Below are 25,530 nucleotides of genomic sequence, written 5' to 3' on the forward strand. Positions count from 1 at the left end.
ATGTGCATTCCCATGCTTGTGGGGTGACAGGAGGCTTAGGAGCTATCCTCTTGCCACAGGACCCACTGCCTTTTTAGCACGTACAGTGCAACGTGTATGTATGGTGATGGTGCCCTCTGCCCACAAAACATACCTTGTCGTTAATGACAGCCACGATAGCTCATCCTAATATGCCTTGAAGCTGCAATTCTGTCCTGCAGCTCCGTGGCATGGGCTGGGGGAGCAATTTCCTGTCATTCTCCTTGTTGAAGATGGAAATAAGTTTGGTTTGTAGTAAGCTTTATCTCAAGGTATGTGTAACAGATTTATTTTCAATACAAATATTTTTTTTTGTCATGACGAACTACAGTGTGAAGTGGAGGAAAGAATGAGATGATGATATAGGTTATTGTTATAGCGTGAATTATTATTATCTTTCCTTTTCATTCCTCGTGTTTTACCAGCTAGACTCTGCTCCTACATTACAAATTGTCATCCCGTGTTTGCTAAACACCTTTAAACAATGCTGTGTTTTATGGTGTTATCTATAGGATAACGTGAGAGGGTGGCTTGCAGTATTGCCTGTTGCCTTCCCTGGGTTCTCCATGTTTTTCTGTAACAGTTTCAGGGGATTGTTTCACCAGCCCACTTCTTGTCTCAAACAATTGTACAACTGTGATCTCCCTGACAACAAACTTTGGAATGCAGATACATTAGAAAAGCCTCTAACTTATTTGTTCCATGTTTGGGCCTACATAAATCCAAACGAAGGTATTGTTTTGTATTGTATTTCAACCTTAAGAGTAGGTATGAGCATTGCTGTCACCTCTAACCAGCTGGGGCACAGCCTGCTGCGGCAGGGCAGTGCCAGCGAAGGGCGGGTTACAGATCCACTGCCCGGGGTGTCCAGAGTCACCTGTCACGGGAAACGGCGCCAGGGAAAAAAAAGCAAAAACCAGAAGATAAAACCTACAAGCAGGTCCTCTCTCCTGCATGCTGCAGAGGTGAACTGGGACCAGTTTGAACTGCCCTGGAGATGGCAGCATTGAGCAATTTATGTTTTAGGCTTGGCTTGCAACACTTGTTTCCTACTTAAAAGGTGTAAGTTACGTGTACGATACATTTCAGCCCTGTAAACTGCAGATCACGTTGAATACTCAGTTTAATTTAGCATATAACGATTCGGGGAAATACAGTTAACTGCTTGGCACTACACGGGCAAAACGCTTGGGGGGCCCTTTCCTCGGCCACGCCGCGGAGGCAGTGCCAGACCTCCCGCTCCTCCCCGGGTCTTTATTCGGGGAACGACCGCACGGGCAGCGCGGGGCGCGCGCCGCTTCGGGACACGTATTCGCCGGAAGCGGCTCCCGACGAGCGGAGCGAGCCGGGCGGGGAGGGCGCGCAGGGCCCGCCGCCTGCCACCGCGGGAACCACCCCAAGGCCGGCAGCCGCGGCTCCCCCGCTCCCCTCACGGCGGCCCGCTCCGGCGGCTGCCTCGCCCTGAGGGGCGACGGTTGACGGCGGCGGCTCTGCGGCGGGCCTGCCCCGCCGTGCGGGGCTGCGGGAAAGAAGGCGGAAGGAGGCGCTCCGCCTCCCCGGGCCCGCCACGGCGAACGCCGCCACACTGCAGAGGCCGCCGGCGGCGGTTATAAATAACACGCCGCTGAATGGCGTCTACGCCTCCTTACTACGCGCTGCGCCTCAGCCTGCCCGGGCCCCGCCCCCCCGCCGCCGCCGCCGCCGCCGCCGCCCTGACGGACAGGCGGCGGCACCAATGGGGGCGCGGCCCCGGGCGGGCGGTGCGGCGCGGGGCCGGGCCCGGCGGTGGCGGCCCCCGCGGCCGCGCTGAATGAGGGCAGGGAAGGAGGGCGGGGAGCGCCGGGGCGGGCCGCGGGGCCGCGGCGCTGGGCTGGCCGGGAGCCTGGCGGCGGCGGCTCCGGGGATGGTCCACGCACTGGCGCCGTCACGTGTTGTTCTCCTTGGAGTGAGCCTGAGCGGCGGCGGCGGCGGCGCGCGGAGGGGGCTGGACGGGCGAGCGCGGCCCCCGCCGCCTGTTTTGGTGCGGGGCGCCGGGAAACTCCGTGAAGAAGCCGGCGGGGAGGGAGTCGCCGCGGCGGTGCCCGCTCCCACGCCGGCCTGGGGCACGGGAGGGGGCCGCGCCGCCGGCCGCTGAGGCGCTGCCGACTGGAATGAAGAGGAGGAGGAAGAGGGGATGTTCCTTGGGCACTCGGGCCGCCTCCCCTCCCGCCGCTGCCGGGCTGCGCCGTGTGTGGAAACGGCACTTTCTCCGCCTAACGAGATGGGACTGAATGGGGTCGCCAGCCTCCTCCGCACGCACGAGCGGGAGAAGCAGCAGCAACCTCAGCGCTGATATTTGGGGAAGTGGGGGGGTTGTGTTGTGGGCGGCTTTTTTTTTTTTTGTTTTCTCTTTTTTTGGGGAAAGGGGGAGAGGGGGGGAAAGCAGCGTGTATTTTTGGGTGCAAACCCCGGACTTTGTAAAACAATCTCCGCCCCCAAGAGGATATTTAATCTGCAACAGAAATCGCTACTCGCGGAGGCAAACTTGAGACAGGGAAGAGGTGCGGGAGCGGAGGAAGGGGACCCCCGCCCCGCTGCCGGCCCCGGCGGAGCCCGACCCCTGCAAGGGAAGATGCGTTTCTCTTTCCCGGCGGCTGCTCTTGGGACGAGACTTTCGTCTGGACTGATCGGGACTGGACTCTTTAAGGACGCGCTCACCCATCTAAGGGCGATTTGGGCATAAACAGCAACGCAAACTCTGATTTGGTGTTGGAAGCTGCCTCTGCCACTGAACAGCTGCTCTCACCCTGCTTCTGTACCTCCCCCGTCCCATTCTAATCAGAGGATCCTAAGCTATTTTGCCTTTTTTTTTTTAATTGTTGTTGCATGAATTTTATTTTAAGTGGTTGTCTTTTCTGGCTGGCTTAGCTGTTTTGGGGTCTTGCGGACTGCTAGCTGCAGTAACAGCTCCACCGCCTCTCACCATGGCTAGCCCCACAGATAATAACGAGGGATTTTTCTCAGATGTCAGAAAGGTGGGTTACTTGCGCAAACCCAAGAGCATGCATAAACGCTTTTTCGTGCTGAGGGCAGCCAGCGAGTCTGGACCCGCCCGACTGGAGTATTACGAGAATGAGAAGAAATGGAGACACAAGTCAGGGGCCCCCAAGCGCTCCATCCCACTAGAAAGCTGCTTCAACATCAACAAACGGGCTGACTCCAAGAACAAGCACCTGGTGGCCCTCTACACCAAGGACGAGCACTTTGCCATTGCAGCTGACAGCGAGCCTGAACAGGAGAGCTGGTACCAAGCGCTGCTGCAGTTGCACAACAGGGCGAAGGGCCACCACCACCTCCATCACCATCACCACCACCACCACAGCGATGTCACCTTTGGAGGCAGCAATGCAGGACTGGGGGAAGCAGGTGAGGACACCTATGGTGAGATAGCTCCTGGCCCAGCTTTTAAGGAAGTTTGGCAAGTAATTCTGAAGCCTAAGGGCCTAGGCCAGACAAAGAACCTGATTGGCATCTACCGCCTGTGCCTGACTAACAAGACCATCAGCTTTGTGAAGCTGAATTCAGATGCGGCTGCTGTGGTGCTGCAGCTGCTCAATATTCGCCGCTGTGGTCACTCTGAGAACTTCTTCTTCATTGAGGTGGGGCGCTCGGCTGTCACTGGGCCCGGTGAGTTCTGGATGCAGGTGGATGACTCAGTGGTGGCACAGAACATGCATGAAACCATCCTGGAGGCCATGCGAGCCATGAGCGAGGAATTCCGGCCCCGCAGCAAGAGCCAGTCCTCCTCAAACTGTTCCAACCCCATCTCTGTGCCCCTTCGCAGCAGGCACCACGCCAACAACCCTCCACCCAGCCAAGTGGGGCTCAGTCGCCGGTCCAGGACTGAGAGCGTCACAGCCACCTCTCCTGCTGGTGGTGGGGGTGGAGGTACAGGTGGCAAACCCAGCTCTTTCCGGGTTCGAGCATCAAGCGACGGGGAAGGCACGATGTCGAGGCCTGCCTCTGTGGATGGTAGCCCAGTTAGTCCCAGTGCCAACCGGACCCATTCGCATAGACACCGTGGCAACTCCAGGCTCCATCCTCCGCTCAACCACAGCCGGTCCATCCCAATGCCTTCCTCGCGCTGCTCTCCTTCAGCCACCAGTCCAGTCAGCCTGTCATCCAGCAGCACTAGTGGCCATGGCTCCACCTCGGACTGCCTGTTTCCACGAAGGTCTAGTGCTTCGGTTTCTGGCTCCCCTAGTGATGGCGGATTTATTTCTTCTGATGAGTATGGTTCCAGCCCGTGTGACTTTCGCAGCTCTTTCCGCAGTGTGACCCCAGATTCATTGGGACACACCCCACCAGCTCGAGGTGATGAAGAGCTCAACTACATCTGCATGGGGGGGAAGACCACTTCCTCTTGCTGCAGCCTGGCAGCCCCCAATGGCCACTTCATCCCACGCGCCTGCCACCCGCAGCAGCAGCCTCGCTACCCTAGTACACCATGCTGTTCTCGAGGTGGTAGTGAAGAGGTTGCCGACTTGGAGAAGGCATTCAGGAAGCGGACTCACTCTGCAGGCACTTCGCCCACTATCTCCCACCAGAAGACACCCTCACAGTCTTCAGTGGCCTCCATTGAGGAGTACACAGAGATGCTGCCTTCTTACCCCTGTGGCAGCAGCCGGCTGCCCTCCTACCGGCACTCAGCCTTTGTGCCCACTCACTCCTACCCAGAGGAGTGTCTGGAGATGCACCACCTGGACAGCGGCCATCATCGGACCAACTCCGCCCCGCACATGGATGATGGCTACATGCCCATGTCACCTGGTGTAGCCCCTGTGCCCAGCGGTGGGGGGCCCCCCAAGGGTGGTGACTACATGCCCATGAGTCCTAAGAGTGTGTCGGCCCCACAGCAGATCATCAACCCTGGCAGGGGGGGCCGCCACCCTCCAGCCATGGTGGACTCCAACGGCTACATGATGATGTCGCCCAGTGGCAGCTACTCACCCGATAGCGGCTCTGCGGGCTATGGCAAGATCTGGACAAATGGTGCCGGTCACCACCCGAAACTCTCGGTGGAGAGCAACGAAGGGAAGCTCCCCTGTGGCGGCAACGACTACATCAACATGTCACCAGCCAGCGGCTCCACCACCAGCACCCCACCTGACTGCTACTTCGGGGGCACAGGGCAGCCGGGCGTTGAGGAGGCCACCACCGTGGCCCACCACAAACCCATCTACTCCTACTTCTCGCTGCCGCGCTCCTTCAAGCACGTGCACCGGCGGGGCGGCAGCGGGCTGGCGGTGGCGGGTGAGGATGGCAGCCCCCAGCCCCGCATTGCTCTCGGCTCCGGCCGCCTCCTCTACGCCGCCGAGGACTCATCTTCCTCCACCAGCAGCGACAGCCTGGGCAGCGGTGGCACCGAGGGGGGCCCCGCGCCTCAGGCGCAGCCCCCGCGGAAGGTGGACACGGCCGTGCAGACCAAGGGCCGCCTGGCGCGACCCACGCGGCTGTCGCTGGGCGGCCCCAAGGCCAGCACCCTGCCGCGGGCGCGGGAGCAGCCCCCGCTCCTCCTGCCCCCGGAGCCCAAGAGCCCCGGCGAGTACGTCAACATCGAGTTCATCGCCGGCGAGAAGCCGGCCTTCCCCTCGGCCGCCCTGGGGCTGGGCTTGCCGCCGCCGCCGGGCAGCGAGGGCGCCGAGGAGTACATGAACATGGAGCTGGGGCCGCCGCGGGCGCCCTGCCCCGCCGGCTTCGCCGCCGCGCGGGCGGCCCCCGCGGCCCGTCCCGGCCGAGGCGCGGCCCCCGGCGGCCGGGACTACGTGACGATGCAGCTGGGGGGCGCCGCCGGGGGCTCCTGCTCGGACTGCGCCGGCAGCCCTTCTCCCTGCTCGCCCGCCCGCCTGCTCAGCTACGCCGACGTGCGGGCGGGCCGCTCCGCCGCCGAGAAGCCCCCGCCGGCGGCGGCCACGACGACGACGGCTTCCCCGGAGCTGCCGCGGCCGCCGGCCGAGCTGTCGGCGGCGCCGCCGCGCTCCTCCTCCCTTCTCGGGGGCCCCGGCGCGGGCAGCGCCTTCACCCGCGTCAGCCTCAGCCCCGGCCGCAACCAGAGCGCCAAGGTGATCCGCGCCGACCCGCAGGGCGGCCGGCGGCGGCACAGCTCCGAGACCTTCTCGTCCACGCCGAGCGCTGCCCGCGGAGCGGCGGGCGGCGGTGCTGGCGGGCTCGGGGCGCCCTTGCCCTGCGGCGGCGCGGGGGGCGCCGAGGAGGTGAAGCGCCACAGCTCGGCCTCCTTCGAGAACGTCTGGCTGCGGCCCGCCGCGGGGGAGGCGGCCGGCGCCCCCGCTGCCCGCCGGGAGCCGGGCGCCGCGCCCGCCCTGGAGAACGGGCTCAACTACATTGACCTGGACTTGGTGAAGGACTTCAGTCACCGCCGGCACCACCTGCACCCCCCCGCCGAGGGCGCCGCTCTGCCGGGGGGGAAGCAGCCGCCGAAGCCCCCGGGCCAGCCTCGCGGGAGCGGCCACTCCAGCGACGACTTAAGCGCGTACGCCAGCATCAGCTTCCAGAAGCGGGAGGAGATGTAGGAGCCGAGCGTCTGCCGGGGAAGGTGAGCCGGGGGCGGAGCGGGGCGGGGGGAGCCGCGGCTCCGCTCAGGGAATTGAGGGGCCCTGGGCGTCTCTGTGAGGGGAGAGGGCCGAGGTGGGGCCGAGAGGCGGCGGCCCGGGGCTGCTCGTTGTCGTTTGTTCCCCTGGGGACTGCCGGAGCGCGGAGCGGCAGCGCGGGCCGGGGCGGGCGGCACCCTCCCCCGGGGACGCTTCGCGAGGTGCCGCAGCCTGAGCAGCGGTGGCCGTGACACGTTCGGTTGGTCCGTTGTGTGTTCGGGCCTCAGTATCTGCAGGATGTTTTAGTGGAAAAAGCATCCGGGAGCACAGCATCTCTGCGGGGGTCCCGGCTGCGGGCCCTCACCGGCGCGGCCCGGGGCCGGGTTGCTTCCAAAGCACGCTTGGATGCTCCTGTTCAGATGGGGATACGATACTGTGCTTACTGTGTTGCCACATTCCTTTACTTTTCGGAATTAGGTGTGCTTCAAAAGTGTGTGTAGGGGGGAAAAAAAGTGAGTTAGCTACAGCATAGGGCTGGAAACAGGAAACTCCCGCTGTAAGGCTAGTTTGGTCAGTAATCACTCTTGTGGCCAAGGGTAAAGCACTCAGCCGTGCCAGCTCTTGTTGTCCCATCTGCAAAACACGGCTGACGGCATCTACCTCACAGGGCTGTGATGAGTGTTAATTCAGTTTTGTTTGGAAGGTGCTTTGAATTTGAAAACAGACTTCAAAGCCTTAAGAGCATTATATCTGTCACTTGTGTTTCAGCTGATAGTAAGCGTGGCTGTCCCATCCTCGCAACAGTGTTACAAACTGCATAAGAAACTGGCCGTATGAACTGTGTCTTTGGCATTGACTGATGGGTTCTATTTTTTCCTTGAAGCTTTTCATTTTTAATTTGGGAAGAACTTCTGCCAGGCTGTTGCACGTGGATTACAGGTGTGTAAGTTGAGTGAGTAGGAGCATTGTTGAAAGCAATGTGATGTTTCTGCTACGTGGGAACTTCATGTAGCACATAACAAACCTCTTGTTTAGAGCTCGTGAGGTACAGCACACCTGTGTGAGTCCTTCCATGAAAGGGGAAGACGATTTTCATGCAGACAAGCACTAGTAGATAGCAACTCAGTTAATCTTGTTGCAACACTCGATTTTAGCAGTTTTCTACATACTTGAGCAGCCGGAATCACGGTAGTTTAAGTAGTTATCATGAACATGTGCAATGACATTAGGGGCTGAATCTTACACCAATGTTTACATCGTAAGTGTAATAAACTTACAATTTGTATTGCTTGTTCGCTCAGCTCAAGGGAACACTGAGGGCTGGTCTTGGTATGATGCCTGGGATCATATGCTCACCATTTTTATGTTTTCCATCCTTACAACCTGAACAAAAGCCAAGCAATCTCTTTGCATTTGCTACTTAGCACTTGCTGCTGTTGCCTGTTAGAGGAAGGCAATATTAGGTGTTTGTCGTAGTGACTTTTGGATACCAGGTTGGTTTCAAAAGTTCGAGGTAAGGTTTAAGAGCAGTGATATTGCTGGTCTGGTTCAAATGGTAACTGGTAGGAAATGATTATTTTTGTGGGTAACTGACAGGAGCGTGCTGGCTGTCATAAAATGTTGTCTGTGACCAGCCTTACACTGTCACATCCTTTCTCTGTTCTGGGATGTGCTTGCAAGAGCCTGTCTAGACTGTCTTCGAGATGCCTCTCTGTTGCTGTGGGAATCCATATCTGCCTAGGGCAGCGTTGGTGTTATGAACTCTTCAGGAGGGGATTTTTTCCAGAGGATGCAGCATATTGTGCTATAAGTCACGTTGCTAGGAGCATCACTTTCCCCCCACCCCCGCCCCGGTGTGTGCTAAGATTGGGGGAGCAAGTGTGAGAGAAAATCCTCTGTCAGCGTGTGGATAAATAATAAACGTGTGTGAGGATATGAGAATGCAGGTCTGAGGGGGAGCAGCGTCATAACGGTTTACTTACACAAATTTTTTCCAAATGCACAGTTTACTTTTGCTCTAGACAGTTTATTTCATTGATCCTGTCATCTTTAACGTAAAAACTGTGGCAGTGTTCTCCATCATGGTGGTAAGTAGATACCTGCTGTGATTATGCTGTTCAGTGGAGGATCGGGATGTGGAAGACCTGATATAAGAACATGCTGAAAAATAATACACAGATGTTTTTCAGAGCAGCATTGTGAAAGGTAGTGTCTGTTAGCGTAATTGCTGCTTGAGGTAGGTTCTTATTTCCCCAAATTAGGACTGGACTGAGCAAGCACAGCTTCTTCTGGGAGGCAGGGGAAGAAGAGTCAGGCTATAATTATAAGGGGAGTTTGTAGCCATGGCTGTTCCCTTTCCCTTCCCACTATAAAGCTGTGTTAGTTGCTTGTAGCTTTCTCAGATATTAACCCTTTGGACTCTTATTTCCCAGGCTAGATTTCTTGCCATCAGCTGAAACTTTCCTCGCAAAATTCAGTCTGACTAGCTCATCTCTTATTGAGTGTGTTAAGGAAAAAAACCCAATGTTTTGTCCATGTTAACCCATTTTTACAACTGTTTTCTGACACGTCCTCGTACCTTTTTTGCGTTGGAGGTGGAACTTAGATTTGGAAGGGAACTCGGCCCACATAGGTTATACCTTATGCCATTCTTGAGAAAATCTGCCTGGAGGGGAGTGATTTACAGGCCTGCAAACAGTCTGTACATGCCTGAAAAAGTTGTTGAGCACCTTCAGCTAAACCGTTCTGAAAACTCCATGTGCAGTGAGAGTGCTCCAGTTCCCCGAAGCTTTGCATGCCCTTCCCAGCAAGCAGGCGAGTGGACTGTGCTGCCTCAGCCTTGGCCAGCTTTCCCAGAGCTCCTCCTGTCAGGTGAGCCTGGCCAGGCTCTGGATGAGAGCAGGAAGGCCGAGGTCGTAATTTCTCCTGTTGATATCTGAGCAACGTGAAAGAGGAAGGAAAAGCTACTTGGTATGTTTGCAGGTGCAGCAGAGAGGAGATCACATCCAGACCTGGGAAGGGAGAGGTGAAGCTGCAGGTATCAGGACAAGGGATGGGGAAGACTGCATTAAGTACCCTTTCTTTGCTCTCCGTCTCTTTTGTGGGTTATTATTTACACTTTTAATCTCAGAAGTGCAAAGGGACTGCACGTGCTGGTTTTTTTTTTCCCCCTCCTCTCCATAGAGCAGCCTTCCACCCCACTCCAAAGGCCAAAACTCTCTGTGTAACTGTTGTTTTATCCATTCTGTTGTTCCAGACTACAAGACAAGGACCCCAAATGTTGTCCATTCATCCCCTAATGGGTAAAATGATTGTTGCTGCTGTGTTGCAAGCTAGCTAACTCCTCTCCTTGCTCCCCTGTCCTTCCCCCAGCTGCATTACATTCTGAAGTATTTTAACCTCTTTCAAGTGTACTTATTTCTCCTAACATTAAAGATACTGGCTGAAATAATCACATCGTTTTCCAAATTTAATTAAAAAAACACTTCTCTCGCACCCACAGCATTCCTCTGCACTCTCCAATCCCATTGCCTTCCCTGTCTTATATTCTTGGCTGTTTCCTAACAGCTGGCCCTGCCCTGGCCTTTCTAGCTCTCTTCTCTCACCCAGTTAAAAGTGCAGCAGTTTCAATGCAGTCCTGCATGCTCCCCTGCCCAAATGCTTCCCTTTGCTTCAGAGAATTGGGTACTGTTGTGTGTGCCCAGCCTAGCCGGTGACTCTTTGGTGCTTGGATCCTCTGACTTTTATGCTGTAGCTTGGAAGGCCACGTTGCTGCAGTAGCCAAAACATGCTGGGAAATACCACCCTATGACATGGACAAAGTGAGGTGAGAGCTAGGGAGGGGGGAGAGCAGTGTTGCTGTAAGGCATCTTCCTCCTGCTTAGTTTTGCATGCACAGATGAGCGGATGTTGTAGATATGCTGTGGATCCTGCTTTTGGGATTGCTGTGAGAAGAGAAGGCTCCTGGAATGAGCAGGGGTTTTGAAGATGAACCGCTGATAGCTTGTGTTCTGAGTATGTAGTCAAAAAATATTCCAAAAAGGAAACCATTAAGACGTTGGCTCTGGAGAAACAGGAAAGGCTGTAGTAGGATAGTAGCATGAATCCAGGTATGTGGCTTTGATCTCCAAAGCTTCAAAGCAAAGCCATTATTCCCCTGCCTCATTTCCATTTCGTTGGTGAGTCTGAGAACTTGTGAAAGTGAGTGCTAATGACACCGAATAGAATATGTGTAGTGTGAGCAAGTGGTAACTTGGCTCACTTGCAGCTTTAATGATGCCTGTTTTACCCAGCGCATGGGTGGTTTGGGTTTTTTGGTGGTGTAAGAAAACAGAATACAGTACAATGGGAGTACAGGACAATGGCCTCTCTACGGTTGTTGTGCCTTTTGTCTGGTTCCAGTTAAAGCAAAGCACTAAGGGGAAGAGCTAAACATTTGTTTGGGTCTCATGAAAATACACAATGGTAAACAGAAAATGACTCATGTAATTCTTGTATAATATACCTGTTTGTTTTTTTTTTGTTGTGACATTGCTTGCTTATTTATTTTACTTCTTTAATAGTTTTCAGTAGTTGTTTCACCTTAAGTTTTTAACTTGAGGAAACAAACCCAACTGAAATGCAGCAAATGCCAAAACAAGATGTTCACAATTAAATTAAGCTTTTGGGGGGAGGTTGTTTCCAGAACTGAAAGAACAGAAGTTTCTGTAGTTTTGGGTCAGCACCAAGGTAAATACCAGTAAGTTATGAAAATTTTCCTTGCTTTATGGGTATTACTCTAGACAAAACAGTGCATTTCTTACTGTATGCACACACCAGTTTTTCCCCATACCTAACTATTTGCCAAAATTGAACCTGTCTCCACATACTTGTGTATTTTCAGTTCTCCTGTTTAACAAGACCACAAGCTTATAATTAATGTCTTTAGGTTTTTTGAGGATTTTTTTTTTTGTAATTTAGACAATAGATCAGTTCCTTTAATCTAGCTACATTAAATTGTAGTATTGATTATTTCCCCACCCCCACCTTGATTTTAATGACAAGTTTCTTGGGACTTTCCTTTTTTGTTTTCCTGGCTTAAAAATTGGAACTGTATGATTTATAAACCAGTTCAGTCAATTATGAAGTACTATTTGGACTTCTTTAGCATATAGGTTTCATATTTAGTTGATTTTTAAGCTGGTTTCTGAATGTGGTTTAAATTTGAAAATGAAACAGGACGTTGCAGGGCAAGGATGATGCTCATTTTTAACTAGCAACTGTGGAGAGATCGTATGTTTCCTTAGATAACACTCATAGAATTGCAACTCTTAAATAAGATGCAGCAAGCAGCTGTGGAGTGGGAATGTTATTTGACCAATATCTTCAGTATGTTGCATTGTTTCAGGAATGCTTTGTAGGAGCTGAAATGTTGATATTCATTAGGACTATACAGCTTTCATGACACTATGAATACATGAGTGCAAGTACTGAAAGTGAAATGTACTTGAATATTCTTTTGAACAAGATAATCTTTTCCAAATAGATAATTTTTTCCAAAACTAATTTGATAGTAGATTTAACCTCTGTGCCAAGCTTTACTGAAAAGTAATTTTTGCGTTTGATTGACAGAGTTATGAAATACAGTACTCTTAGGAGGAAGAAGAGGGAAATGCTGTTCATGGGACCCGTGCTGTGGCTAGAAGAGAGACTATGGGATGCTGACATAAGATAATGGGAAATTAGAGGTACAGGCTGGGGAATTGTTGTAGAAAATGGTATGGGAGGGAGATGAAAATGAGAGAGAGAAATTACTTAGGGGACACAGAAACTGTGGTATGATGACGTGGGTGGAGAGAATTGCAAGGTGTTTTGTGATCTGAAGGGAACTGGGATGGTGGTATGTGAAAGTTTGAGGATGAGTATAGAGAAATGCAGAGAGCCTGGCAGTGTTCAAGGCCAGGTTGAATGGGGCTTTGAGCAACCTGGTCTGGTGGAAGGTGTCCCTGCCCATGGCAGGGGACTTGGCACTAGATGATCTTTAAGGTCCCTTCCAACCCAAACCATTCTGTGATTCTATGATATACAGAGAGTTTATTCTAGAGGCACTCATTTTGCATGGTACTGCAGTTCTCTGAAGGTGTTTTTACTCCTGTATTTTTCTTTTGATCTTTGTTACTGGGATAGACACTCTGTTTAGAAAGAGCATGTGTTCCTTACTTGTGATTAGATTATTTTTTTTTAAAATATTATTTGGATATTCTGCTGACCTTAACAGGATGATGTGCGTAGTAAGGTAAGCAGAATTTGCCTCTGGCTCTTCTTTCCTGAATTCTTTGTCTTGTAGCATGCCTGTCACAACCACAGCAGTATATCACAGGTAGGAATCTGCATTAAGTACAAGATAAATAAGAATGAGTGAATTTTAACATTTAGAAACTTTGTGTTTATAAAATACGTATAATGAAAGGACAACTATATTCACACAGTTTTTTTAACTGGGGTGTTTTGTTCTTTACATTCTACTACTTGGACAGTTATAAATCTGATTAAAAATGAGGTTCATTAATTTCATAATTTGTCTTATGTATTAGTAAGTACAGATTCCCTTTAAATTCTTTAATTTAAAGAATATCTTATAAAAGAAAATTTCAAATGGCAAAATTGTTGTGGCTTGTTATAGCAGATCTTATGTTTTTCATTTTGGGGTAAGAGCTACAACACAAATATTAATATCAACAATTACATATGAATTCCCAATTTGTCAGAATGCTAAAAGCTGGCTTTTGGTCATCTGTACGTAATCTGATATGTTAGAGTACCTATTCATAAAAGTGAATAGCATTATTCTATTTTTATGTCATTCTGGCTTTTTGATAAATGGTGATCATGATGATTATTTTTTTGAATACATGAGATAGAGGTGGTAAAGGAGAGACATCAGTAACTTAAAGTTTCTCAAGTTTTACAGCTTTACTCTCCACTTACAGAAATGATGGGAAATATAACAAAAGCCAAGGTGTGAACAGATAAAGGAGATTTAAATAAGCCTGGCACTCTTAACTAACTAAAAGATGTCTTGATATATATCTCTCTGATCATGTTTGACATATCTAGGTCGTGTTCTCTGAAGACTATTATTAGAGATTTAACCTTGTGTAATTGCAAAGTGTATTTTCTTCGGAGTAGTTTTTGATCAGGTAGGTGAGACAGTGAAAGTTTGTGTGTGTTCAACTGCCTGTAATAATTTGTGAGTCTAGTTAGAAGATCTGGTGTCAGCCACCTGAGCTGTAAGGTGAAACGTACCGTTCCCGTGGTGTATCACAGAAGATTGGCCTGTGTACATTTTATCAACTGTTGTAAAATTCTTTTTTTTTTTTTTGGAAGCTGGGGATGTGGAAGAAATGACCTGTTAAATTCTCAAGTAAGATACGCTTCAGGAAGAATGGAATTACATTGTACACTTTACTGCTAGTAGAGCTGTTGAAGTGTACATTTGAACTGTCTGATGATACATGTTGTAAAATGCAGGAAGGTAGCAGTGTGGGAACATCTACAGCTTTAATTGACTGTGTTTCTTCTCCCCCCACCCCGGTCTGTGTAGGTCGGATATTTGTAACCAACTAGGGCACCTAAGCCTTGGACAAGCTTTCTTTGAAACACAGAATCTGTGTGAATAGAAAAAATGTGAATTATCTACCAGCCTTGGTTCTTCTCCAGTTTCGGCAGTCTGGCTTTCAGTGTGGTGCACAAATATTTGTTAAGACATAACTATGGGTCAGGAACTCTATAAGCTGGCTTTGCCAGTCAGTAAAGTGCATAACTCGTCTGTGCATGGGAGCTTTCCTTCAATGGCACAGTTCCCTGATGGAGTAAAAAGCTCAGACATGTGGAGTGTGGGAGACTAAGGCAGTGATTGCATGTGTTCCTTCTGCCCTTACTTCACTGAATCGTAGGCTTAAAGAAAAAACCCAAACCCAACTCAAGACCCCGTTTCATTCTCCTCACAAGATACTGAGCATCTGTACGTCACTAGTAACATCCATGTTTGAATGCTGTGCTCAGAGCTGTGGAGAAGACATGTGTCTTGATCGAGAGAGTAAAAGAACCTCAGGAAGTGTGGATGGGAGGTAGAAGATTGAGTGCGTTGCTCCTCTTACAGCGTATCTCAGCTGGGGTCTCGCTGTTTATCTGTTTGCAAGTGACAGCAGAGGAGTGGGAGGGAGGTGGGGAGCTCGAAATGCCATGGCTGAAGCTGTGACTTGCTTGCTTCAGTTCTGACTCGAGCTTCCTGTGCTCTGCGCTGTGTACGAGAGATGCAAAAAGACATCTATAGCGACAGCTGATGTGCATCAGTGAGGGAATCTTTTAGATTAAAACACTGGATGGTAATTCATCTTCAGCATAGCTGGCCTTCATTTTGAAGAGAAGATTGCTGTGTTAGAAAAGGAAGCTTTAACCCCTAGAGAACAGGGAACATGCATCAGGACAGACCTCGGCTTCAGAGCAAACTGAGGGCTTTGGAAGTCCTCTGCGCGCTGCACACCAGCGGACTGCTGGTGCCTGAGCATCAGTAACGTTTAGTCACTTTGCTGAAATACTTTGAAAATTATTAGAGCAAGGAAGCTGTGGTCTTCCAGTAACTTCCCAGTTTAGTTTGATGATTCCTGTGCAAGTGATCGACAAGGTGTTCGGGAGTCAGTGTCAGCAGTGATACATGTGGTATGCAAGAGCCTTCATACCGATATTAAATAAAGGTTCTCTCTTTCCTGGAGAAGATCCAGGTGCAACACAATGTCTTTTGCTGTGCCTGCGCCTACCATGTAATAGGGCTGGTAAAGTCTGCCGCCTTCCCTGGCATGGTACAATGTGCTTTTTCGTGGTACTTGTTCTCTAATGATGATACTCAGAGAAATAAAGTTTGGGCACTTCTGCTGAAATGATGGCTGTCGGTCTGTTTCTGACTCTTGTAGGCACTGTAGGTAAATGATGGAGACATTGGCTGAATGGTCTCTGAAGGATGGGATTAATTTTCATTTCCTCAGAAAAGTTTGTGCTGTCATAATTACTGATTCCTCTCCCATAATTCCTGATCACAAATTCTGAATTAGTTGTTATTTCAAAATACCAAAATGTAGCATTTATGGAGCAGAATGTTATGGAATAACGAGGAAATAAACTAACAAGTTGTTTAGTCACTTGAGGCTAAGACAATGTTCTCTTATTTTTTTTTTCTACTTTGGAATATATCCTTGAGGGTTTTCCTTTCATAGTACAGTTGTATTTCATGGAAGTGACCAACAGCAGGTAGCCCAGCTGCATAGTCCTTGAAAGAGGTAGGACAGCTCAGCTTGCCCGAAGGGTTTGAAATGACTCACGGTTGTCAGTAAGGTAACGTATGGCTTGTTTTGGTGGGAACGAAGATGTGTACGATGGCTGCATGAAGGGAAAAATGAGCAATACTCACCTTTTTTCAGTGATGGTAAATTAAAACTGAATGATTTTCATCGTGTGAAAACGAAAGCGACTGATTGAAATCCTTAGGAGGATTAAAATATATTTTGGACAGGAACTGCTTTGTTAGAAGTGAAAAAATGGCCTCTCTTTAACCTGCTACATTTACCCTAGTTCTCTTTTTGACGACTTTGTTTGCAAAGCGCAGGCACAGTGTACCAGCCCGTCATGCTTTGCTGTGCTATGGTAGTTTTAGCACTTGGTCCACTTTTGATTTTCTATATTGCAAAACACAGTTGATTGTTTAATATTTTTTTTTTTGACTAGTGGCAGCTAAAGTGCAGAATAATAAATAGCTGTTGCCCTTTGAAAAACAAAGAGAAGTGCACGAGTACTAAATAGTTAATTGCTTGATGACATACATAAAATGAAATACAGGTAAGGAAACCTTAGCAGTTCTAAAGCTTAGGTGTGCTGAAAACCATTACAAACAAAGGAAACTTGCTATCTACTGTATGTCATTCAGGAATCTCAAAAAGCAGGCTGGCTGGCAGGCACATCTGGGGTGTGGTCCTGCGAGGTGTTTGGGCAGATTTAAACAGCTAGCTTTACTGAAAGGGTGGTCTGGCCTCCGCTGCTTTTACTCACATCTGTGTGCTCCCACTGTTTCTCTGCTGGTTCCATACAAGTAAATGGCAACTATAGTTAGGCTCACGTATTATTTGGTAGCTGTTTATATGTCCTCATTTTGCACATAATGGCATTCAGATTTCTGAGAAACAGCAAAATAAAATGTAGAAAGAGGAATTTAGTTTGCTTAGGAAGCTGTAGGTTGAAAACCGTAAATATTTTTCTCATTGAAAGTTAATATTTGTACTAGTGTCAGTATTTTGGAAATAATCTTGTATTTTGTTGACTTTATCATCATCTGGTGAACATGATGCAGAATGTTCTTGAATTTCTTGGATATCTTGATATGGGTGGCTAGCCATGTGTGATTTACATCTATGTTACCAGTTTGAGATGAAAACAGAGGCAGATGAAACTAAATAGAAGAGCAGTGATGGAAACCAAACAGCTCCAAATAATCCCTTTTCCTTTTCCAACTGCTGTGCGCACTCCTTCCTCCCACGGCTGCTTCTTGGGAGCAAAAGTTAAAGAACTGATATCTGCTAGCATTGGTGCATTGTATGAACGCTGTCGTTTAAACATGTAAATGGTGAAACTTTATTCTTAAATGGGTTAACATAGCTGATCAATTTATATGCAAGACAGTCGTGAATGCTTTAAACAATTTAAGGGTTCTTAAAAATGAAACAAAACTCTCAAATACATTTAATTATTTTCTGTATGAAACTTCTTTCCGTAGCAAGATCTGATACAAGGGAAAAGCCCTTCTGAAGGTGTGCAGGCATGTAGCTAGGGCATGTTTTTTCAGGCCTTTGAACTAGGTTAGGAATGTGTCTCAAGATGGAAGAATGAATAGTTACTTGGTGCTTTTAGCCTCCGGGCTTGAAACTCGCAAGAGGAATGTTATTGTGTCTTCAAAGCCTGTTTCACACAAGCCTTTGTTGAGCAGGAACTTGGAGAGTCTTTGTATTATCATGCACATGACAAAAACAGCCAGCCACCCAGTTTGATCTAATTGGGCGGTGGTGGTGAGATGTTTCTTCAATAGGAAGGCTCTGGAAAATGGGGTACATATTTTTAATTAGGAAATACTCTTCAGAGTGAAGGGATTGCCTACGCAGACATTTACCAGCTTGATAAAGCCCTCTAATTATACAGATGCAATTCCCCATATGCCCATCCCCTCTTTTCCCCTCCTCTCTATGTAGTGCTTTCCCAGGAAGAGAGCAAATATTTACATTTCTTTTAAATTCTGTTTTGACCCTGAGGTGGTGGTAGCACATCCCTGGAGAAGGCAAGCTGAGCTTGAGAAAGTGGGGTGGTTCAAGTTGAAGTAATTTTTGTAATGCTTTCTCAAAAGTAAACCTGTATTCGGGATGAAATATGCTGTAATATACTAATATTACCTAAATTAAGACAGATGTTTCAATCAACATAACTATCAAGTGTTTAGAGGATATCAAACCATTGCTCTAGTGAACATGGTTGGTGAAGTATCCAGAATCGGGGTCTGAAGTGCTAAAAACTCATTTTTGAGAACAGTAGTTGTTTCAGTAGATATCCAGAGGAATTTATTTTCATTTTAGTATATGACTAGCCTAATTATGTGAGTAGTTTATTCAAAGTTGACTGAGATCAACTGAAACTGAAAAGATAAGAAAATGGGTTTCCTTTCTAAAGCTTTTTAGTTAAAAAAACCCCATGAACTCTACTAAATCCGAAATGTTGAAGTCCATAGTAGCCAAGCCCACTCAATTTCACCTACTAAATAAAGAGGCGGCTTTAAAAAAAAAAAAAGAATTGTCTTTAAATGCAAGGTTTATTTTGTTAAGCAAGTTCCTTATGTGTTCAGTTAACTGATAACTAAATACAGAGCATACTATTTTACTGTTTCATCCCAATTTTCATTCAAACACAGCTTGAAAAGTCATAAATATAAAATTTAACCAGCTAGTAAATAGTGATCTGTATTAGTCATTAATTTGATGTCAAGAATCTGTATAAATATACACTAATGGTATTGTGTAACTAGGGACTATACCAAATGCTGAATTGAAAGGTTATTTGCAGATCAGCATGATTTAGTGGTTATCATGCTTTGAGACTGGCCATTAAGAACATAAAAAGATACGTTTCCTCATTTGCTAATCTAAATTTGATTATTTTAATCACTTTAATTTGAACTAATTCACTGTGAAGCCAAGTGTCAGTACATACGTGGTAATTAAATGTATTTGATCTGAAACGATTGTGCAGAAATAAAGTGTAGGCACTGAAAAGACCTAGTTACAGGACCTCGTCTGATCCAGAGGAGGAGCAGACAATACATGAAATGGTAGGAGGTTGGGAGGAGAAATAGTGGTTAAATGTATTGAAGGATGAGAGTGACAGGCAGGCTGTGTAAATTGGCTGGCCAGTTAGTGGGTCTTCTGTAAGAGAAGTTTCACAGGGTTAGAGAAGGCAAAATTGTGCAGGAAGGGGTACAGGGGCCGAGTGAGCAGAAGGAGAAATTGGAGTGATGCTGGGAAGCTCAGATTTCAGTTGGTGTAATTGGGCTTTAATGGCTTGAATGATTCATAATCTCTTAGCTTGATAGGCTGTTATAAAATTTTAAACGTAGGTATGAATAAAGTTACTTACGCTGATAATGTTGTGGGATTGCAGTGGTGGAAAGCATTGATGTGCCAAGAATTGTTAAAGGAAAAAAAATTGTATAAGATGTTGGTAACATTTGTGTAAACATTTTGGAAGAAGGTTTGAATGATGATCCTTCTGCATGAGTGTGCTATGAAGTATTTCCCTTCTTGGCAGGGAAGGGGAGGAATCTTCAGTTGATGTAAATTGCTGTATCTACTTGAAGTCGATGGCACTAGGGCAACGTGCCTCATTTTAGAATGTGTCCCTTTAACTTTTTTCCTTTTTTTTTTCTGTAAGCTGTTACTACACTGTTCTGTTTGAATTAATAGCAAGCCTCCATTAATTTTAATTAGTTATAGTAATGAGTTAGTTCTAAAGTGCTACAAAATGATCTGTAATTCAATGTCTGATTTATCTCCTACCTTTGGTATTTCATCTTTTCCAAAAATTCTTCTCCTGAAGATTGGTGCGATGTTTGATCTGTCTTGATTCAAGCTTGTTTACTTCTGTGTTTGTTAAAGTAGCTCAGCAGCTTTTATTCCTTTGTCAAATAACTCCTGTGATGTTGATTGTGCTTTATGGATTTCGGTCACATTTCAGCATTTGCATTTAGGTTGAAGGAACAGGTAAAAGCAAAGGATTATTAGCAGCACTGCTGTATGCTTAGAATAAACAGGACTACGGAACACTTAATGATAGCCTTTGCGTTACAGGACTCCTGTTGTTTCTAGAGCTTTACAACCTGTTTGTGTTTTTAACTGATACACTCTTATAGTAGCTTCTTACTGATCTTCACTGTAACTTTTTGAAGGTTTTTGTTTTGTTTTTGTGAAGTCAAGAGAGATACAAATCACTATCTGGAATCTGTTTTCACATCTCTCTCTCTCTGCATATCCTATAGTCATACTTACAACTTCTACCATTGTTGTGACTTTCTCTGCTCTGAGTCTTGAGGCTCGGTTCATGCAGATACGTATGACAGATTTAAGGCCAGAAAGAGCTGTGGTAAGTATGGGTAATCGTCCCAATTTAGAAGCAGAATGCAGGGCACAGCTTTGCCATCAGCTTTAAGCAGTTGAAGGCCACCCTGTTGTTGCTGTCTCCTTGACCAGGTATTCCTCCGGAGAGTTGGGTTTGGCATCACCTGTGGTTGCTCACAGGTGATGGTGCAGGGGAGCACTTGGAAATGTATTGAGGAGGGAATGCTAGACCATTTCTCTAGGCAGCAGTTTGCTCCTAGTTTGGTTAAAACCAAGTGTGAAACCTCATCTGTGGTATTCTTTCAGGCGGCGTTTAAACTTATAACCACCAGTTCCTCAGCCCCAGAAGCCTTCGCAGGTGGGCTGGGTTAGAATGAGGGAGGTTTTATCAAAATAGGTTTGCTTCTTCACTCGCCCTGGAGGTACTACTTTTGAATGTGAATGCAGTATAGGTGTATTTATGCTGTTGAAAAAAACACTTCTCCACTCTGGTTTGTTTGGTTCAGTTAAAAAATAGTAAACCGTACCTGAGAAAAGACATCTTTTACTGGCAAACCTGCACCTGCTGCTTTAGTATTCATACTAGTTTAGCTGTCTATCTTCTCAAACAAACCTTTACCACCAAAATGCACACTGACAAATTAGCCTTTCTAGTTTAGAGAAGGTCATACGTACGTGGAAAACATTTTCAGGTGAAAATGAAAAATATATGTAATGGCTTCAAACAGCTGTCTTTCGGGCCTTCTGATATAGTTACTCAATACGTCATATGAGAAACGGGCAGGGTTCCCACCTTTCTGCCCCCAGTTCTCGTTCAAATTTAGTGAATACATGAGGATTCAATAAGTAACTGACTCTGACAGAAGGAACCATCAGTTTCCCTGAAACATGACCTACTGATCTCGTAGCAACTCATCTGAGTCTGTGGAAGAAAATTTTTGTTCTTTTATTAAAAAATCTTTTGCATGTTGTCCCCTGTGGTGTGATACAAAACTGAATGTGTGTTGTCCAGCAGATGCATGATTGTAAGAACAAAACTTGCTTTTAACTATTTGTTGAACTTCTAACATTATGATCTACAATAGGAAGTAACCTCTTAAAGATTGCTCTGCCTTTCTGCTGCTCCGTGCAATGTTTCCAGATGTATTTGAGTACAGTTGGAGGATTAAAATGCCCTGAGAGCTACTACAGTAATCTGTAGCTTGGCATTTTTTTTTCTTTGCCTCAATTTTCTGTAGCTTTCTGTTTTAAGCCTTATTTATTAAGAAGTGTTAACAGCATTCTGCTTGTTTTTTCAAACTACCATGTCAATTTATTTGGCAGGAGAAGGGGGAAGGTTAAAGTTCCTCCTTACCTCCTCCCCCTCTCTCCAGTGAAATTTTTGATTGTTCTGTTTAATGAGTCATTTTCTCTACAGCTGAAGCTAATTTAGTGGCTCATCCAAACAATGAGTATTTTCTGAGCAAAGTAGTGAGGGAATTTTATTCTTTCCCGCTTTTTTAATATAAAGGTGTGTCTTGGGTGTTTCAAAAAAAACATGGAAGAGAACACAGACACAGGTTTCTTACATCTTTGGAAAAAGAACCTTAAATTTTGTGTTGCATGAGCTTGACATACTGTGTTCAGGTTATGTTTCTCCTTTCCATAGACTCATGGAAATCCACCAATCCACATGGATGAGGAGTTTTCTTCCACCTTAAGTAGCTCTGGCAGTGCAAATATTTGGCATCTTCTAGTGGATATGTTTATCTGTCAATGACAGGATCCCCCCAAGTTAATTCTGCTTCAGCAACTGAAGGTCACACAACACACTCTCTTCAGTTGCCATGTGGAAGTGTTTTATTAGCAATGGTATGGAAACCAGAAATAAGGAAAGTTGGACCAAAACTTTCAATGTATTGTTTCAGATGTTTCGTGCAAGCACAATTCACCTATGCTGTGTGGTGGTGGCACCTCCTTTCCAAGGGCCATCCAGCCCAGACATTTGGCACTAGAAGCAGCTTCACCTTTTGCTTGAGACACAACTCCTCAGGATTTCTTCTTGTGGCCGTAGTTGCCTTTGGATCTGTTGGCAGTTTGAATTGCAGTGCCTTAGAAAAATAGGCTTAGTTTTGATTTCTCTGTATCACAGTTCAATTTTTAAGCCAGGTGGTCCTTTGTACCATTATCCTGAAGGCGGCAGGAAGACATGACTTTGCTAATGTATTTGCACACTGTTGGAGGTATTTTATCATTTAAGAATTGATAACAAAATGTCCATTGATTTCACTGGAGCAGAGTTTCCTCAGTAGTATAGACAGAGTAGAAGGAAGTAAGTAGAGTTTGCAATGCTGTAGTGCTGCTGTATGTTCAGAAATGCTCTTTTCCAAGGGTTCTTTATCACTATTTAAAAGCTGACAGTGAATGCCATTGAACTCTTTATTTTCTCTAGTTCTTTCTTTCCTGCAGAAGTGTATGTGTGCATTAGAGTGAGAGTTGTGTGCATTGTGCTGTTCAAGCCAGTCTACCCAAGAGCATTGTTTTCCAGAGAAAAGGGGTAATCAAAGATTGGAAATTAAAATCACTTGTGAAATATTTCTGTCATGTATGTCATGGATTTGTAAAATCTGTTTTATACTTCTGTGTTGAACAAGGGTGTTCTGATTTGGCTGAGTAATACCAAGTTATTGTGCGTCAGTGTCCTCACACACAAGGCTTTGATTAAGCAAGAAAAAAAATGCTACGATATTAAAGGCTGGCCTATGTACAAAGTTGCACAGAGGAACAAAAAATGTGAGTTAAGGAAGTTAGCATTTTAATACAAGTGTTTTAATACCATGCGTGATAGTGACTGGTCTGGGCAACAGAAAATGATGGCATAAAGTGAAAGATTCATTTAGACCTTTGGGGAAGACACAGAGACATCTCATAGATCAGGGTGGTTTTGTTGTGTGTGTTTGGTTTTTTTTGGTTTGTGTTTTTTTTTTTTTTTACAACTGGGTATAATTTTAACCAGGGTAAGTTCAGTGACTTTGTTTACTTGTGTGGACCTCAGGTATGAACAGCTATTCAAGGTTCAGCCATCAGCTCAAGTTCCATTTGACTAAACCAGATTTCCGCCCCTCCCCATAAGCCCTTCACGGTTTTGATCACAGCGCATGACATTATGTTCCTGTGTTGAATCAGGCTGCTGAGCTGAACATGCTGTCTTAGACCTCCTCTTTCCCAGGAAAAAGAAAGGGTTCCTGTAGCAGGTGCGGTTACAGCCGTGTCTCTGAACAGCCCTTGGACAAGGGAGAGTTTGTGCCCTCTCAGTTCAGAGCATGGATGGGACTTGTACACGAGTACATGCGCGAGGCTTCGGGCGTGCTTCTACACCATCCTTTTGCTGCTACTTCTTAGACTGTCATGTTGAAGAAGTATTCTTACTTCTGCTCCTGTGCTGCCACCTCCTTTGTCCGAGTACAAGCGTTCCTGTAGCTGAGCAGGCAGCGACATCAGGGACCTAATCCAGGCTAAAAGTAACCTGGCTTGGGGAGGGGAGAAATCAATTTTTAATTCGGATCCAATTCATCATGCTGCTACACAGTCTCTTGTGCCTGGACAAAGGAGGGGATGCTGTGGGTGGGGGCTATCTAAAGTAGGTGGGAACACTTAAGGCAACAGCAGAACAGGCTTATACTGGCTTCAGGTGATCATCTTCTCATTGCAACGTTTTTATTCATTTTTTAGAGTGCTTATTTCACTGGGGCAGGACGATAACTGTGCCTTGAAGCATTGTACTGATGGTGTGAACCAGAAGGGGCTTAGTCTTTTCCTGTGTTAGAATCATAGAAGCTTTCTAAGTCTAATGGCTGGAAGTGAGCCTTATGCACAAAGGTTCTTTTGTTTTGTTTTTTTTATAAACCCGCTTGATGTTAAGCAGCCAAATCTCATCCTTTATGGTTAGTCTAGTGCATTTTTTAGGAGCTCCTGGGCTTCCTGTTTAGCTTTCAGCCTTTGCTTCAGAAGGGTATGCATCTCCTTACATGGTCCTGTCCCATACCTGCTAGGTCAGGGATACTGAAATGGCACTGGGCACCTCTGGTTAGAAAGAGGAATTTCTGCTTAGGAGTGTTAACTCCTCTATAGTGATTTTTTGGTCTTTCGTATATGGGGAGTTTTGTGGAGATTTTTTAAGAAGAATTCCAGTTATTAATAGAAACGGGAGTGATTGTGCTGAATCATGTAGTGAGATGAGAGGTTTGTTGTTGTTTTGGTTTGTTTTCTCTTGAATAGCTATCCTGAAAGGATATCTGTTTTCTCTGTGCTTGTGGAAGCATGCGATCTCTTGCTCTTTGGGTGACGTGTCACACTAAACTCTTAACAGTTAGCTAGCAGAACAAACACAATGTAAGCCTGTAATTATCAACAAGTGAACTGTAGTTTACCTTGCCCAACATATGACTTTGACATGGGGGGAATAGATCAGTAATTTCCTTTGCTGTTAAGCACTAGAAGGGGACGCGCTTTTTTGGGCCACAAGGCAGATTCTAGGTTTAGTTTCTCAGATCTACGAGCAGGTATTTTGATTTGGACTTTTTACCATCTTACAACTTATTTCAGAGTTAGGAATGGATGTGTGCTTAATTGTTTTTGTAACGAGGATTAAATGATTAAAACTCGAGGCAGGCTTTCAAAGAAGGAGAAATAAAGATTTTTTCCTCATGTTTTAGGACTAGACAGATAGAGGAGGGGAAAAATAATTAACTTAGAAGAAAAACCTTCTGGATCTTTTCAGGAAATGCCAAATAAAAAGCAGGTCCCAAAGACCAAAATTAGTTAATGAAATTTTTACTTAAAAAGGAAAAACCTAGAAATTCATGTATGGGATACCTGATGGGAGACCTCTGCAGTGGGCTCAGTGGGCTGAGTTTGGAAGCAATAACCACATCATCTAAGGCCTCTGGCCATGAAGGAATTAATAGAAGCCACGCCACTGTAACCTGTTGGTCACCTTCTGACTATCCAAATGCTAATCTGGTGCATCATAATAATGAGGATGTGTTCCTAAAGCTTTAGATGATGGTAACTTTGAAGAGAAGAGGCGGAATGAAAACGCCCAAGCCCAACTCCAAGCATTCTGTCTTTTAATGTTGTGTGTCCTGCACTAGTGTGCTAAGCATAGTTAAAGGTAAGAAGCCTCACTGTTCGGAGGGAAGTTCTCTGATGTGGATGTAGGAAGGTTGTTGAATAGTTACACAGTTGCAACTGTATGTTCATTAATT

At 46.6% G+C, this 25,530-nt stretch overlaps 1 protein-coding gene across 2 annotated transcripts in view; it reads left to right on the plus strand.

Moving 5' to 3' along the window:
* Positions 1–1,866: 1,866 nt before the first annotated feature.
* IRS1 (insulin receptor substrate 1) overlaps positions 1,867–25,530 on the plus strand; it is a 56,715-nt gene continuing 33,051 nt past the window's right edge. The window contains exons 1-2 of one of the 2 annotated variants that reach the window (XR_011048652.1): positions 1,867–6,610; positions 9,862–9,907. Coding sequence is in view for 1 of the 2 variants with exons in the window: in XM_068406484.1 (XP_068262585.1) it covers positions 2,982–6,587 (3,606 nt within the window). In the remaining variant the exon portion in view is untranslated. The remainder of the gene's footprint in view (positions 6,611–9,861; positions 9,908–25,530) is intronic. The other variant, XM_068406484.1, reaches the window with a different exon arrangement.

The sequence above is a fragment of the Nyctibius grandis genome, chromosome 8 (genome assembly GCF_013368605.1).
Source record: "Nyctibius grandis isolate bNycGra1 chromosome 8, bNycGra1.pri, whole genome shotgun sequence".
Classification (NCBI taxonomy): Eukaryota; Metazoa; Chordata; class Aves; order Nyctibiiformes; family Nyctibiidae; genus Nyctibius; species Nyctibius grandis.